Source organism: Galleria mellonella, unplaced genomic scaffold, assembly GCF_026898425.1.
Source record: "Galleria mellonella isolate WM207_F2 unplaced genomic scaffold, CSIRO_AGI_GalMel_v1 utg35, whole genome shotgun sequence".
NCBI classification, from domain to species: domain Eukaryota; kingdom Metazoa; phylum Arthropoda; class Insecta; order Lepidoptera; family Pyralidae; genus Galleria; species Galleria mellonella.
In genome coordinates, this window is record NW_026442082.1 from 5,553,835 (window position 1) to 5,572,321 (window position 18,487).

Here is an 18,487-nt window from a genome sequence, read left to right on the forward strand (position 1 = left end):
CAACGATCCATCATCACGGACAGGATAGTTCTTGTGAACAAACCTGATATCGTGGTGATGAATCGGGGACTCTCGAAGGTGTTTTTGGTGAATTTCAAATGTAGGGTGGGAGGGGAGGGGGGGGGGGTCCACCGAAATCATTCCAATCGTTTTGTCGGTGAACGGTCTTGTCCCAACCAGTCTGGAACAACATCTCAGACGATTGAGATTTTTTTTTTATACAACTTAGAATGGCAAACAAGCTGACGGCCCACCTGATGGAAAGTGGTAACCGATTTTACCAATAGTGGCCACATTTAGCAGGCTGGTTGACAACCGAAATTAGGCTTAAAATATCGCCAATATTTTAAGAGGTACATTGCTGTCCATCCCTCGATTATTAAGCTCCCTTAATCGCCTCTTACGACACCTAATGGAAAGGGGTGGCCCATTCTAGGCCGGGACCACACGGCAAAAACTTACATTAAATTAACTTACAAATTGTGTACGAAGTGTGCCAACCGATTATATTAGGGGAGAATGATTGTTAGTATTAAGGTTTAAGAGGCCCATTGCTAGCAATATACCCTATCAGGTCGACCTCCAAGCTGTTCACTATGGCAACCATCTTGGTTAACTCTTTATAAATTCGTCACGTTGGTCCAACTGATTTGCATTCATTCTAGTCTATCATCCCTCACTGGTGCCCCACCAGTGTATACTGATAGCGCGGACGGTCCCACCATTCCACTTTCATCCATTAAAACAAATGTATGATAGTTTAGTGTTAACACTAATACATAGACAATGGCGGACCGGCATAATCGTAGTGGGTAGGCCGTGTAAATTATTACAACGGAACGGTCACCATACTACCCTGCAAATTTTATATTAATCGTTCGGTGGAGACGCCCTCTGTGTGACACTACACTTTACTACTACAAGACTGTCTTATTGTTACGCTGTAAATCTTATGTTAATATATCTATTTTAAAGTTAAATTATAACTGTTGAATATATTAAGGACTATTACTGCACCAACCGGAGTATTTATTAATATTGTATCAAACATTTAGAAAATGCAATTTTATTAGTTACCTGTAATCTGAAACTTGAGGATCCATCGAACCTATCCTCACAACGTGGCATACTAAAAACACTTTTTCCTTCTTGATCTCACTCGGCAGATCCTGAAAATAAATAAAACAATATTAATCAAGCAAAACTTGTTGGTATGAAAAAAAAAAATTGTACCACTACATAATACATACAAATCTACACACAACAACACATTAATCATCATCATCAATCATCATATCAGCCTTAACTGTCCACTGCTGAACAAAAGACTCCCCCTTGGGGGGTTTTGCTAGTAGTTGCTGCTTGCCAGGCGAGTTGGCAACTGCAGTTAGGTTTTAGAGATGTTTTAAGAGGGATGCTGCTACCTATCCCTCGCCCACCCTTAGACACCTCTTACTACATTCACGGAAAAGAAAAAGTGGCCTATTCTATGCCGAGACCACACGGCCAACACATAAATACTGGGGAAAAGGGATTGTTAGCAATGGAGTTGGATAGCCCCGTTGCTAACAATATGCCCTATTAGGACCTTCACGTGGTTCCCCCTGGTAACCATCGTGAACAATTCTTGTTGAATTCGTCACGATGGGCTAACTGACCTGCTTCATCCTCACCCATCACCTGTCACTGGTGCCCCGCCGGTGTATACTAATAGCGCCGGTAGGGTTACCATTCCATAATCACCCATTAAAAAAAAACAAATACTACCCTATTATTTTATTGCTTACCAATTTTAAACATCTAATCAAGCAAGTACAGCTCCTTAGCAGCAAGAATACAAGAGTTAGAAATATCCACGCAAACATTTGTCCAAATAGAGAGCTTACCGTAAACACAGCTTGTATGGGATTGAAGGTGGGCTGTGGCCAGTGTATGAGCAGGTTCTCAGTGATCTTGTTGCCGGCCGCGTCGTGCAGCGAGAGCAGTAGCTCCGCTTTGTCCAACATCCTGCAGATGAAGTTGTTCACCCGTATCACTATCGTGTACGTGCGAGCATTCGCCGGTAGTGTTGGCGGCGGTGGGGTAGCGGGCGTCGTTTCCTGGAACAATAGTGATGTTTTTAATACATGATGTTTGAGAATTATTTTTATGCAACTTAGAATGGCAAACAAGCTTACGGCCCTCCTGATGGAAAGTGGCAACCATCGCCTATAGACATGAGCAGTATCATGGACATAACAGAGTATACTGTTACGCCCATGATACCCCCCATGCGTTACCATTTTTGAGGACTCAGGTGTTATTCCTCTGTACCCTGTAAATTCACGCCATACCCCACCCTTCAAACCGAAACACAGCCATGCAAACACAACTGCTTCACAGTAGAAACACGAAAGGGATAGAGGTGCCCAAGCAAATAACTATTGCACAAAGTCTCTCTCTGGTAAAATTATATTATTATATACAAGTTTTAGCTTGAAATCAGAAACTAGATGGCATTGTTAATAATGTACAAGTCGCTAAGAGACAATACCCTAAGAGACAATTTATAAAATGCCTACCGAAGTGGTTGTTTTATTCGACCTAAGAACAAGGAATTACATAGAAGGAATGATAAAATAAAAACTGTAAATTATATATGGTCGCCTCCTTTCTTCTTATGCAAATACAATTAGTGAAAAGAGGACGAAAGATACACCATCAGTTGCTATTTTCCTTAATTCATAGCAGGCTAGTGTATAGAAAATGTTATAAGGCCGTATAACCCTATCAAATTCAGATACAACCTGCTTGCATACTTTCTGCATAAACTGTGTCGAATATATAATCTAGTAATGTAAAATTTGTCATTGACAAATAATTGATATATCAAACAATTTCTATAATTTTATAGTTTATATAATTTCTGCCCGCATAATTATAATTTACACTCACCATATTTTTCTCGATTCGAGCATTCGCGTCATCGTGCAGTGAATTTAGTTTATATGTGGAAGTCTGTATGGGGTCCACCAGCTGACCGCTGGCTGTCCTGATCGCCAACTCTCTACCTAGTACCCTGTACACCAGAATATCTACATAAATATTTTACCGAAATAGGTGTTATTTGTTCAGAATTAGTGTATTTCGCCGCCATCAGCATGTGTGGGACTGCCGACACTCCACTAGAAGAAGTTTGACCACCATAATTACTTCCTGAAGTTCCACAACCTTCCATATTAATCATCAATCTCCGAGTGCCATTTTGTAGACAAAATCGCACGCACCATGATATCTAAATCATCATCACACACCCATAATTTTATGTCTTAACTACTACTCGTAGCTGACCCTAGTAATTGTTTTGCCCCCCACCCCCCACCTCAACGCCATCTACCGGATCTATTTTTTATCGGGATAAAAAATATCTCATCTCTCAAGTTGAAAGAAACATTACACATTCACAAAATTTCATTAAAATCAGTTAAACGGATTCGGAGTCTGCAGCAAATGAACATCGTGACATGGGATTTTTAAATATTATGTAAAAGTGCATCCGTTTATTTGTTATCTGCTTGGCGTGTCAGCAGCTTAACAACTATTAATGAAATTTAGTGTACACATACATTTATGGATGGAAGAAACCATAGGCTACTTTTTATCCGGTCATATGGACCAAATTATTGCATTTAGCAAATCACATCAACGTATCATCTTTTATCTGTCTACTAGTGAACATATACCTCCCCCATAAACTACCATAAGGAACGATCCTGATCCATCTGCATACACTGACTCCTTCTACAATGCATTTGAAGTCGTCACTCCATCTAGTGGAGTATCGCCCTACACAACGTAAAAAAAAATAATAAAAAAAAATATTCATCACCTATTCCCCTTGTCTATGGTGAACATCGCCGTCCTGGCGACCCTCCGTAGCTGGTCCTGTGGTAGTGCTCCGCTGACGGATTGCGCGCGCAACTCGAATAGCGCACGCATGCTCACTTCCATAAACTTGAATCGTTCATCGTTACTCTATTTGGGAAAAAAATAAAAAAATATGTACAATATCAAGGAATATATACATACATACGTATCTGTCACGTCTGTCTCCCATTAGGATGGGCAGAAACAATGGAACGCCCAATGCTTCGATTCACACAAACCTCTTTCGCTTCCTCCCCATCCATCAATCTTTTCATACACACTTCGAGTAATAAATAAATAAAAATAATTTGTATTCGAGTACATTTAAAGCATTTTCGAATAATCACTTTTTATTAATCTACCGCTCAGATCAGAATTCAATTTCAATTGAGAAGAATAGGTAAGAAACTAGATTGTAGCTAAATTATTTTTTATACCACAATTGAATTACACGTTGAGCTATAATATAATGACATCTCTACTACCCGAAATGGATTGCGGGGGGAAGGACTGATAGTGATGAATCTAGTAGTAATAGTTCCATCGCTAGCAATGCCCCTTTTAGCAGGCCGATCTCTACATGCTTCTACATGGAAACCATCTTAGTTAACTCTTTTGGAATTCATCACGATGTACTTCATCCTCACCTATCATCTGTCACTGGTATACCGATAGCGGAAACGGGGCATTACCATAACGAGACTTTGTACAAAAGTCGATTGCTTGGGTACCTCTGTCCTATTCGTGTTTCAACCGTAAAGCAGTTGTGTTTGCATAGCTGTGTTTCAGTTTGAAGGGTGGGATATAGCGTGAATTTATTGGGTACGGAGGAATAACACCTGAGTCCTCGGGAATGGCAACGCATGGGGCGTATCATGGGCGAAACAGTATACTCTGTTATGTCCATGGTACTGCTCATGTCTATAGACGACGGTTACCACTTTCCATCAGGTGGACCGTCAGCTTGTTTGCCATTCTAAGTTGTATAAAAAAAACATGGCATTATCACCTATAAACTACCCTCCAGATTGAAGCTAACAGAGAACAAACAACCCGAGAGCATTGTATTATATTTCACCTCAATTGACATTTAAACCCAGTGACACTAAAACTTACGTTTACTTTAAACCTGCAGAAGTTAACAACGGAATCTTAATCTATAAAGTACAATATATTTTAGAAAATAAAGTGCTTGTACCAGCATTTATATTTCTACAAAGTGCATATAAGCAAAGCTGTCACAGATATGGTGGTGAAGATATGTCAACTAACAATAAATAGGTTCTTCCAGTCGGGCAGCCACTCGCGAAGCGTGACCGCTATGTCGTGAGCCACGCCGACACCGCCAGCGGACGCCACCACTGTCTCGCCGCATCTGGAAGTAATAAGATTTTTTTATTCTGACCACACCAATGTAGGTGGGGAAAGGATTGATAGTAATACCCTAACCGGCCCCATTGCTAGCAATTTACCTCCAACTTAGTCCTCTCTGGAAACCATCGTGCTTAATTCCTGGCGTATTCGTCACGATAGGCTAACTGGCCTGCTTTTCATCCTCACCTATCATTCCTCACCGGTGCCCCGCCAGTGTACCGTTAGCGCAGGCGGGGTTACCATTTCATCATCATCCAACAAAAAAAACCAACCAATCTAAGCAAGCAGATTTTTTTTTAATAAACTTAGAAAGCAAACGAACTGCTGCCTATGACCATTTGAATTCCCTTAGTTCCACCATTATTATTGGATAAGCGTCCAATATTAATGGTGGAACGATAATTGTAATTTTTCCCATGGATATCGCAAGAGACAACTAAGAGGAATTTAAGTGGTCAAGGAATAGGCAGCAGCATCCTTCTTAAAACATAATCAAAGCCTAACCGCAGTTACCAACCCGCTTGCCAAATGTAGCAAGTACTGCCAAAAATATACGAGGAAGCCTGTGTTCAATAGTAGACAGTCATCGGCTGGTATGATGATGGTAACCGTCACCTACATACATGAACAGCACCATGAATATTGCTAAATACTCTATGATATCCATGGTAGCCCTCATGCATCACCATTCCTGATAACTACGGCATTATGTATACGATTTTTTTTATACAACTTAGAATGACAAACATGCCGACGGCCCACCTGATGGAAAGTGGTAACCGTCGCCTATAGACATGAGCAGTACCATGGACATAACAGTACACACACATACTGTCTCACCCATTATGTCTACGATATCTATATCTACATTTTTTTTTATGGGTGAAAATGGTACGGTAACCCCGCCTGCGCTAACGGGATACGCTGGCGGAGCACCAGTGAAGGGTGATAGATGAGAATGAAAACAGGCCAGTTAGCCCATCATGATGAATTCATCAGGAATTAATCATGATAGTTTCCAGGGGGAACCGCAAGGAGGTTGACCTGGTTGGGTATATTGCTAGCAATGGGATTCTCAGTCTCCATTACTAACAATCCCTTTCCCCCCTCTATATCTATATTATAATATGAGTTTTATCAAATAGGAAACCCCTCATTATCTACAAATTAATTAAAAGTTGGGGCCAAATGTTAAGGTTGATGCAAGGTTATCAATAGCTGTATAATTTGTTTTAAATGACGTGCCCCAATGATTTGGGACCTTCAATAACGATGATTGAGAGATTTTGTTTAATAAAGATGGAACGGTAACTTCGCCTGCGCTATCGGAGTGCCAGTACAGCATGATATCACATCAGCCTTTATCTGTCCACTGCTGAACATAAGCCTCCCCTATAGACTGCCAAATCTATGCGTGTGGCAAGCTAGTTGATAAAGCTTAAAAAAGCCGGTCAAGTGCGAGTCGGACTCGCGCAACGAGGGTTCCGTAGAAAATCATCAAGTTTAATTTTTTTTTTTTTGTGAAATAACTAACAAAACAGTTTTCTGATTTTCCCCTTTACTTGTGCTACATGACATTTGCTTCTTGCCAAATTTCATGATACTAAGTCAACGGAAAGTAACCTATAGGTTTTGATTCCCTTTGCAAATGTCAAAATATGCGATATAAATGTAACATAAACGGCCGTATCTTTTGATTGGGTCGATTTAGAAGCTTGATCTTTTTACTGCTTTAAGAGATTGCAGACCTGAGTATATGATATTAAGTTCAACTTGATACCATCACGCGTTTCTAAGAGAAAGGGTCTTGACAGCCGGACGGACGGACAACGAAGTGATTCTATAAGGGTTCTATTTTTTCCTATGGAGGTACGTAACCCTAAAAACTTTTTACATACAAACAAACACTGCAGTACGAATACTATACTAACGGCAGTACGAAACTGATAATTTTACAATTACACAGTGGCAAGTGATTCACCCAGATTATCATACATAGGTCAACGAACCCAACAATTAGTTTTATTTCATCTCATATTGAGATAAATGACGGATGGAGAGCTCGATTGCTTGTTCTGTATTTTATTTAAATATATTTTAATTTATTTTATAATAACAAAAAAATTATAAAACTTGTTTGACGAATACATTCTATATAGGAAGTAGTCGAGGGCCAAATTATGAGTTTTGACAAATAGTAAAAAATTTTGCAGGTATTTTTTTAAAAGGTAGAGACCAGAAATTCCCAGACCTTTTTCTCATAGACCACTTTCAAATTTAGCTGGTTCCGGTGGACCCCCGCAGCTACATTTCTACCATGTTCCCAAAACTCGACAAAATATATGAAAATTAGATGTATGGAAATTTACGTTCTGGCTGAGTTCTAACCACGGATTATCAGATTTCGAAAAAAAAAGTGAGAATTGATTGGTTAATTAGTTAATTGATAAATATTATATTGGACAGTTAAAGGCTGATGTGATGATGACGATAATTACTACCAGAATTTCCACAACCTTCCATATTAACCATCAATCTCTGACTGCCATTTTGTTCGCGCACGTTCTGCGACACGTGTTTCGCCTCTAAACGAGGTATCTTTAAGCAAATTATGTAATCACTGCTCAGATCCTAGTGTTAACTATTCATTTTCGCAATTTGGGTTCCCAACGGTTACTGTCCCTTAAAACGCTGCTAATGATTTTGAATAGACTGGCAACATTTGGCCATATGTCCAATACTACCTCTGTCCCATTCGTGTTTCAACCGTGAAACATTTGTGTTTGCATGGCTGTGTTTCGGTTTGAAGGGTGGGATATGGCGTGAATTTACTGGGTACAGAGGAATAACATCTGAGTCCTCAGGAATAGCAACGCATGGTGGGTTATCATGAGCGAAACAGTATACTCTGTTATGTCCATGGTACTGCTCATGTCTATAGGCAACGGTTACCACTTTCCATCAGGTGGACCGTCAGCTTGTTTGCCATTCTAAGTTGTATAAAAAAAACTGAATATCCTGCAGACTTCTTGGCCGAATATTAGGTAAATGTATTCGGGCAGTTGTACTTTCTACTTCAATGAATGTGACCATATACAGACGTGGTACTCTGTTTGTGTTTGCGAGGAAACGCCTTTAAAATGTTGTTTAAAATTTTTAAGTTTGTAAAAATAAACCCATGGCTCACTACACATTTTGGGATAAGTGTGGTGAGTAATTTATAAATAAATAAATAAATAGCCAGAGAAGTATTATATTCTTCGATCCAAAACCTTGTAAATATTTTTATACATACATTTATAATTCTTTGGATTTAGTAGGGGCGTACCATGTTATTGTAAACAATCTATACAATTTAAATCTGTAAATTTGAACAAAATAAACAACAAATTTATCTACTTAAAAAAGAAGTGAAACTATATATATTTTACCAGAGGGAGACTTTGTACAAAAGTCGATTGTTTGGGTACTTCTGTGGCTTTCGTCTTTCTGCCGTAAAGCAGTTGTGTTTGAATAGCTGTGTTTTGATTTAAAAGGCAGATGCCAGTGAAATTACAGGGTACAGAGGCATAATACCTTATTCCCCAGGAATGGCATTCCATAGGGGTATCATGGGCGACACAATATACTTTGTTATATCCATGACGCTGTATATACGACGCTGTATAGACGATGATTACCACTTTCCATCAGGCCAACCATCAGCTTGTTTGCCATTCTAAGTTGCATAAAAAAGAATATTGTTACTTAAATACCTTTCGACATTGCTCTCTCGTATAACTACGTAGCTCTTCGGGAATATGCCCTTCGCCTCCTTCCTGAGACTGCTGCCGTAGTACCAGGCCTCTGTTTCGCGCTCAATGTGCACCAGCTCTCCCACGTCCAGGGACAGGTGGTGTGTACCGCTCCCGGGGAAGTTGTATATCGCTGGAAACAATTACGTCATTGACTACCTCATTTATATTATTTTTTAAATCTACTGCAGAGTTTTAAATCTACTACAGAGTTCGGAAACTTGTTATCTATTGAGAAAAGCCCGGAAAAACTCAACAGTTACTCTTTTAAATCTCTGCTAACATTATGTGTATTTATTTAAATGTGCCATGTCTAAAATTACATGGTCATTAAAAACCCATGCACGGGTTCCATTCAAGTAATCGTTTAGTGTGTAATAGGCTTTTTTCAATAAGTGCTTTTTAATAACAGTTTTAAATCTATTAAAAGGTAGATTCAAAATATCTTTCGGCATCTTATTATAACATTTAATGCCCGTTCTCATAAAAGACCTATAAACTTTTTCTAAACGATACTTCGGAACAGCAAGTTTGTATTTGTATCTAGTATTAAGATTATTCAGATCGCTGTTTTTAAGAAACAGTTGAAGATTACCAGAGAGAGACTTTGTACAAAAGTCGATTGCTTGGATACCTCTGACCCATTCGTGTTTCACCCGTGAAGCAGTTGTGTTTGCATGGCTGTGTTTCGGTTTGAAGGGTGGGATATGGCGTGAATTTACTGGGTACAGAGGAATAACACCTGAGTCCTCAGGAATGGCAACGGATGGGGGATATCATGGGCGAAACAGTATACTCTGTTATATCCATGGTACTGCTCATGTCTATAGGCGACGGTTACCACTTTCCATCAGGTGGGCCGTCGGCTTGTTTGCCATTCTAAGTTGTATAAAAAAAAAAGATTCCTGCGTATAAACAATATAAGCGTATGTACAGTGAAACCCAATATATTATTTGGTACATCAACAGAGTACAAAGAAAACTTTTTCAATATAGTACAACAATAACATTAAAAGTTTGCAGTCCAATTACACTTGTACAGATCATTAACAGGGATGAAACAGCATATATATACTTTTCATATTTATATAAAGAATGTTAACGATGCAAATAACAAATAAAATAAGGATTCCAAAACAAAATTACCAAATTATGCTCACAAACTATTTTTTTTTTAATGGGTGATAATGGAATGGTAACCCCACCTGCGCTATCGGTATACGCTGGTGAAAGCAGGTCAGTTAGCCCATCGTGACGAATTCCACTAGAATTAACCACGAGAACCGCGTGGAGGTCGACCTGATAGGGTATATTTCTAGCAATGGGTTCATTAGACCCCGTTACTAACAATACCTTCCCCCCACTCACAAACTATTAGGTTATCAATGTATGAAAAGTGCTTCGATACGATGAACATTTCTGATAGAACTATCAATATCCGATTTAACAATCAATTTCATTGTACAATTCGCACATTCTCTATTTATTTATTATTATGTATTTTTATTTATTTATTTTATTTATTCATAAACAATAATTCGTATTTGAATGTCATAGGAGGTATAAAAAAAAATTCATTCAGTACATACCAGAGGGATACTTTGTACAAAAGTCGATTGCTTGGGTACCTCTGACCCATTCGTGTTTCTACCGTGAAGCAGTTGTGTATGCATGGCTGTTGTTCGGTTTGAAGGGTGGGATATGGCGTGAATTTACTGGGTACAGAAAAATTACATTTGAGTCCTCAGGAATGGCAACGCACGGGGGGGGGGGGTATCATGAGTGAAACAGTATACACTGTTACGTCCATGGTACAGCTCATGTCTATAGGCGACGGTTACCACTTTCCATCAGGTGGGCCGTCAGCTTGTTTGCCATTCTAAGTTGTATAAAAAATCAATCTCAATACAAACAACATGTATTCCAATAAATCAACCACCAATTCATTATTTACAATTTTATATAAATACGTTAGGTCAATAATTTTACGACGCGCAACCAAACTCGTCGTGTTAAAATGTTTTAGTCTATTCTCATACCATGTATATATTTGTTGGCATATATTTTAGTGATATTACTAGGGTTGCCAACTATATTGTTAAAAACAGTATTATATACTCTTTATCAGTACATTTTACTAATAAACAAAAATAAAATATCCAAATTTTTTTTTATACACCTAAGAATGGCAAATAAGCTAACGGCGCACCTGATGGAAAGTGGTAACCGTCGCCTATAGACATGAGCAGTACCATGGACATAACAGAGTGTACTGTTCCGCCCATTGCGTTGCCATTCCTGAGGACTCGGGTGTTATTCCTCTGTACGACTATATCTACTATATTTTATAAGTACGAATGCTAATCGATTCGGTAACTCTTGTAGCCTCCATTCACAATCCTAAACAGTAGGAACCGCTATATTCTCGCTAATTACGTTTGAACACCGCCATTACTATTAGCGCATCCTGTACCGTATACAGCACAGGGCCCTTTGCGAACAATGGCGTTGCCAAAACGAGGAACGGTGAACACGCCAAACGCATTACTCAGCGTGTACGAACCTCGCATATGCAAAAGTGAGAGACATTATTGTTGCGTTGATATGTTTTTTTTTTTATTTTTCTTTATTTAAGGGTTTTTTTTTATACAACTTAGAATGGCAAACAAGCTGACGGCCCACCTGATGGAAAGTGGTAATCGTCGCCTATAGACATAAGCAGTACCATGGACATAGCAGAATATACTGTTTCACCCATGAATATGTCACCCCCACAGGTGAACATAATACAATATTATTGTATTGTAATGTAAATTTATTAACGAAAATTAACTTCAATCATTTCTTCTTCTTAATTTTTTTTATACCGCTGAGATGGCAAACAAGCATACGGCCCACCTGATGATAAGTGGTTACCGCAGCCTATGAACACCTGCAATACCAGAGGTATTACACGCACGTTGCCGATCCTGTAGAAACCTCTTTACGCCCCTTTTGAAGAACCCCATATAAACTAGCCTCATTAGACAACGGCACTGATAATATAGAATTGTATCTACCTATATCCTTATATTTGCCATCGGTCATCAGCAATTGGCGTAGAGGTTCGCCCTGGACACATTCTGCCAGGACATGGTGAACATCATCTATAACTCCGCGAGTAGAACAAAGCGGCGTGATCGATTTTCTGATTAGAAATCCAAAACTGTTCAAAGGAATGTGTCCAGAGTGCAGTAACAAGCCTAACACGATGTCTTCCCATGTCATGTATTTGTTTTTGTCGCGTTAATTTATTGTTATATTATATTTATTATACTACTAGCTGTTTCCCGCGGCGCTGCCTGCTTGAATCGGTATATAAAATATCCTACCTTACCAGAGGGAGACTTTGTAAAAAAAAGTCGTCTGCTTAGGTACCTCTGTCTCATTCGTGTTTCAATCGTAAAGCAGTTGTGTTTGCATGGTTGTGTTTTGGTTTGAAGGGTGGGATATGGCGTGAATTTACAGGGTACACAGGAATAAGACCTGAGTCCTCAGGAATGGCAACACATGGGCGGTATTATGAGCGAAACAGTATACTCTATTATGTCCTAGTACTGCTCATGTCTATAGCCGACGGTTACCATTTTCCATCAGGTGGGCCGTCAGCTTGTTTGCTATTGTAAGTTGTATAAAAAAAAAAGAAAAAAACCTTCATAAAGTTTTAGCCAATTCTATTGATCGCTTGTTTTATAGCATTTTATATGCGATTCTTTAGATTGATATAACTTTTTTAATTATGAAACGATTTAAATAGTACAAACACCAAATGTTAAGTGGAGCAAAGCGCAACGCATTAGTGAAAATCGCATTCAAATCGGTTAAGCCGTTTCTAGGATTAACGCGCACAAACGTACAGGCAAATGGACACAAATTTTGAAAATCATTGCTTTGGATTCTATTGCGTTCATAAAGTCCCCCTATAATAGTTTCTCTTATATCTGTGCCTCTAGTGAGAAAGAGTTCAATTCAAAATGGCCACTTTTCAGGAGAGCCAAAAAACTATTTTAAATAAAGAAAAAAAATTCTGCTGCTTTTATTATTTGCTAATTGAACAAGTCAATGATTGCATTTATAGTAATTTTTTCTCCTCTTTCTTATGAAATTGTCGGTTTTTGTGTAAAACCTATAGTTTTAAAAATAATTCTATTATACCTAATCACACTTAACAAAAATTTAAAAATTATCATGTGAAAATAGTTTTAAGTTGAATTAAAACTATTTTATTGAAGTATTGAAGAAAAACAATGTTGTGTATTTTACGCTATAAAAAATAATCGCTATTAAATGGTGTAAAAGGGTTCAAATCGAACTGATTCATTTTACACAAAAATAAATTCATATTTAAAGGGTGGTTCTAAGTATCTTGTCATTTTTGGCACTATTTTTTGTAAAATATTGTAGTTTTATTTCTAATTATGACTTTTTTACCACAAATATTTTGTTAATTGTAGCCTTTTACATGTTTACTATCTCTATTGTTTTTAAAGATATCGTTACGATTCTTATACCATTCGAAAGAGAAAAATTTGCTTATTTAAAGTAGCCTAAAAAAGAAAAAGGCTATAACTTGAGTTATACCTTTCTCACTAGAGGCACAGATATATCTTCCATGTACAGACAGCGATCAATAATGATTTTTTTTTATATGTATTGGTTGATGCTATTGAAATAGCTAGATATACTTCAATACCTATTTCAATAACTACTTCAAACGATAGTTTGTTTCAGAGGCAAGAGGTAACAAACAATCACTTTCTCTCTCACTCATTCTCAAACCGATTTCAAAAAGAATGAAAACTTTAATCTTAAAAGTAAATTCGTTAGTTTTTTTTTTCTTTTATGAATGATAATGGAATGGTACCCCGCCTGCGCTATCGGTATACACCGGCGAGACACCAGTGAGGAATGATAGGTGAGAATAAAACAGGTCAGTTAGCCCATCGTGACAAATTCAACAATAAATCAACCACAATATTTTCCAGGAAGAACCGCGTGGAGGTCGGCCTGATAATGTTTATTGTCAGCAATAGGGCTACCAATCCCCATTACTAACAATCCTTTCTCCCCCAATTTTAAATTACATTAAAGTAACATAATATTTACCGTGTGGTCCCGGCATATAATAGGTCATGCCTTCCTTTCCCGTGGGTGTCGTAAAAACCGACTAAGGGAAAGCGAAACATGGGCAGCAGTGTCCCTCTTAAAACATCTCTAAAGCCTAACTGCGGTTGCCAATCCGCCTGCCAAGCATGGCAACTATTGGCATAAACCCCCCAAGGGGAAGGCTTATAGCAGTGGACAGTTAAAGGCTGTTATGACGATGAACATAATATTCAATTCAAACAAACTTCATTGATAATTCATAACGTAACAGACATACAAACGGGTCGTTCCGCCATCGCCTTAATCAGCCTGTTACGGCTCATACAATAGGTTACAATAGTCTTTATTCGTTTCAAACTATATTCATAACCCAATCAATTACATTATTGTTAAATACATAAATATTGTCTTATTAGAGGCAAAATATGTTCCTTACTAGATATTAATATATATTTCGTTAAAAGAGGGACTGGCTGTAAACCAGCGCTGTGCAGCAGCTGTACACATTGCGTTGGGACACTCACAGCATCAGCTGAGCCGGTACCATTTGCCTAGTATGGGACACTTCTTGTATATGTATTTTCTATATTTTATATCGTGATTGTGTGTTTACCGGCAATAAATGTTTTCTATTCTATGTTTTATATATATTTTTTATTCAAATAATCATTTATTACACGTATACACGGATACATACATTTTTACAATACCGTTATTCCACATACCCTACTGGAATGTACAATAAAAAAAATATTTTTTGTTAAAATTAATTAAATCAAATTTTTATAATAATCTGTAATATAAATATTTTCTTATACAACTTAGAATAACAAACAAGCTGACGGCCCACCTGATGGAAAGTGGTGAACGTCGCCTATAGACATGAGCAGTATCAAAGGCAACAGAGTATACTGTTTCTCCCATGATAACCCCCATGCGTTGCCATCCTTGAGTACTATCCCACCCTTCAAATCGAAACACAGCCATGCAAACACAACTGCTTCACGGTAGAAACACGAATGAGACAGAGGTGCCCAAGCAAACGACTTTTGTACAAAGTCTCCCTCTGTAAATATATTTGTAACAATAAAGCTAATGTCACATTCTAATCTAGTCTCGGCTAATATTTGTCATTGTAAAATTCATGTAATGCATAGTAACATTTGACTTACATGCCATATGAGTTACCGTAGTACATATACGACACATATATCGACATATACGATATATACAAAAAACAGTGTACAATAATTAAAAAAAAAAGTGAATTTATCTCAAACATACATACATTTAAAAAAAAAATTGTAGAGTGTATCACTTGTAAACAAATGCTTTTTTCTTTTTTAATTTGTTCATAACAAATTAGTTAACATTAATTTTTAATGAATATCTACAAAAATAACTCAGTAAAATTAATATTATTTAATAAAAGTGGAAAACTACATTTGTGGCGACACGTAGACATCACAGTGATATTACTAATATAATAAAATTGTAAGTCTGTACATAAAAGATATTAATAAAAAAAAATACATAAGAGGTTTAAGTAGGAGCAATAGAAGTTATAACAAAAAATTTTTTTTTATTTATCTGTCTACATGTTTGCTCCGGTATCACATAAAAACTACTGTACCAAACTGAAAGCGGGGGGCGGGGGAAAGGGATTGTTAGTAATGGAGATTGAGAATCCCATTGCTAGCAATGTACCCAACCAGGTCGACCTCCTCGCGGTTCCCCCTGGAAACTATCATGGTTAATTCCTGATAAATTAATCATGATGGGCTAACTGACCTGTTTTCATTCTCATCTATCACCCTTCACTGGTGCTCCGCCAGCGTATCCCGTTAGCGCATGCGGGGTTACCATACCATTGTCACCCATAAAAAAAAAATGAAAGCGGGTTTCACTATGATCCAGAAGTTATAACTTAAAACCTGGTGAATGATTCATCTTGATACGCCATCTGTAAATGGTTTAATTCATTTGGTTATCCTACTTCTATTATCCACATGAGAGAAGTAGCAGGCAAAACATAGCATTTTATTATCACATTTTCATTTCACCTAATAAACCAAATAATTAAACATTACGTTTCAACTTCACGTGTTAATTTTTAACAATACATTATTATTTTAATTTCATTAATTTAATGAACGCGATAATTTTATTTTCCCGTTAATTTAAGTGACTATATATTAAGCGTGCTATTAAAGGACGTGAACGGAGCAAAATGGCCGTTTCAAAAAGGATTCAAACTAATTGTAACGTACTCACAATTAATGAACACAATGCGAGTGAGTCACACATGCGCGGGCGCACCAAATCGCGGCGCGACTCGAGCGCACTACCAATGTTGATAGCATATGGCAAACACTTACAATCTCATAGAACTGACGTCGCATTTATGTGACTTCGAAATTTTCAATTCGTACAAATATGAATCAATTCGACGATTCTTCTTTACGATATATATAAGTATATGTATTATTGTATACAGATATGTATGTATTTTGATTTTAATTGTATGAGTTACTTATATATGTCCTCATATTTATTATTTCTTAATAGAAACATCTATAATGTTTCCTCCTATTATTGTACACACATTGCCCGCTAGTAATTAATGCTCCTTTCGACTCAGGGTTTGCTGGAAGAATACTCTTACAGAGTTAAGCTCGCCTGTTGTACATCTTTATTTTATATATATTATATGTTGTAATTTTTTTTGTGTACAATAAAGAATAAATAAATAAATAAATTTTACTCCCGCATTTGCTTTTTAAAAGCAGTTGTCTTGTGGAGCAAATTAGAAATTATAAATTATTATTACATACAGAGTGTAATGGTATGGTTCGTAAAGATAAATTATTATTCGTTATTTAATAATTCCATTCCCTTCCTTTTCTGTTTGTGTAGTAAGAGGCGACTAAAAGAAATAATAGAAGAATGGGCAGTAGCGTCCCTCTTAAAACATCACCAAAAGCAAAACTGCAGTTGCCAAGCATAGCAACTACTAGCAAAATTCACCTAATGGTAAACTGAAGAACGGGGCCGTTCCTTATGGCAGTCTATAAAGAAAGCCTATATTCAGCAATAGACGCATTACAAATTAAAAAATATTTAAAAGAATGCTACATATTACAATTTCATTCAGTAAAAAAATTTTAGAATAAGCAAATAAAATTTTACTATTATAGATTTCAAATTAAAAACTTTTTGTTCAAAAGACAATTTCATCGGCAGTGTATAAACATTATAGCAAGTCGAAACATTAATAATATCCTCTCATTTGTATCTCAAACATTTTGAACAACGCAAACCACAGACACAGCAGTTACAGTCGTAAAATCAGAACCTAACGACTGTTTGGCAAATAAACCGGAGGCATCGTAAATACGGCCGGGTCTATACTATACTTAGCTCTACCGTAACTCGACCCCATGAGCTACCAATACACCTGCTATTTGACACTAAAAGTAATACAATATTGTCATAGTAGTTTAGATATAAGATTTATATAATTACATGTGATGTATTATCATCATCATCATCATCACCATCACAAGCATCCATTGTTTAATGAACATAGGATTTTGACGTGTTTAAAATAATTTTCCAAAATTGGCTTATGTATCAACTCAGACACGTCTTTGCGCATGGCTGGAAAGGAAGGGGTGGCCCATACTATACCAGGTATATTTACCCTGTATTCATTAATATTATGAACATGGGAGCCTTGACATTTTTCCAAAATAGTCAGAAGAGCTAGTGAACTACAGACCTAATAACTTCGAGGGCGCTATAACCGAAATCAACACTTCTCGTCACATATTATAATTATCTACGGAATTCTGACATACTGTCCGGAACACTTAACTTGATAACCTCTTCCCCCGGGAGATAGAATCCGACCTCCTAATTGTTTAATTGATCCGATAATATTCCAGATATGCAATAGTAGGCGAGTATGGGAAAATAGAACATACAGCAGGGTGAAAGGATTGTTAGTAATGGGGATTAGCAACCCTATTGCTAGCAATAAATACTATCAGGTCGACTTCCTCGCAGTTCCATCTGGAAACCATCGTGATTGATTTATTGTTAAATCCGTCACAATGGACCAACTGATCTATTTCGTACTCACTTGTCATCCCTCATTGGTGTGTACTTTACCAGAGGGAGACTTTGTACAAAAGTCGATTGCTTCTAGGTACCCACCTCTGTCCCATTCGTGTTTCAACCGTGAAGCAGTTGTGTTTGCATAGCTG

At 37.4% G+C, this 18,487-nt stretch overlaps 1 protein-coding gene across 1 annotated transcript in view; it reads right to left on the reverse strand.

The window, feature by feature from the left end:
* The window catches only part of LOC113513816 (dedicator of cytokinesis protein 1), a 63,952-nt gene that overhangs the window by 39,540 nt on the left and 5,925 nt on the right, over positions 1–18,487 (reverse strand). The window contains exons 2-7 of the mRNA XM_052896909.1: positions 9,036–9,207; positions 5,179–5,281; positions 3,869–4,014; positions 2,935–3,058; positions 1,887–2,099; positions 1,078–1,169 (exon numbers count right to left, since the gene is read on the reverse strand). Coding sequence (XP_052752869.1) covers positions 1,078–1,169; positions 1,887–2,099; positions 2,935–3,058; positions 3,869–4,014; positions 5,179–5,281; positions 9,036–9,207 — 850 coding nt within the window. The remainder of the gene's footprint in view (positions 1–1,077; positions 1,170–1,886; positions 2,100–2,934; positions 3,059–3,868; positions 4,015–5,178; positions 5,282–9,035; positions 9,208–18,487) is intronic.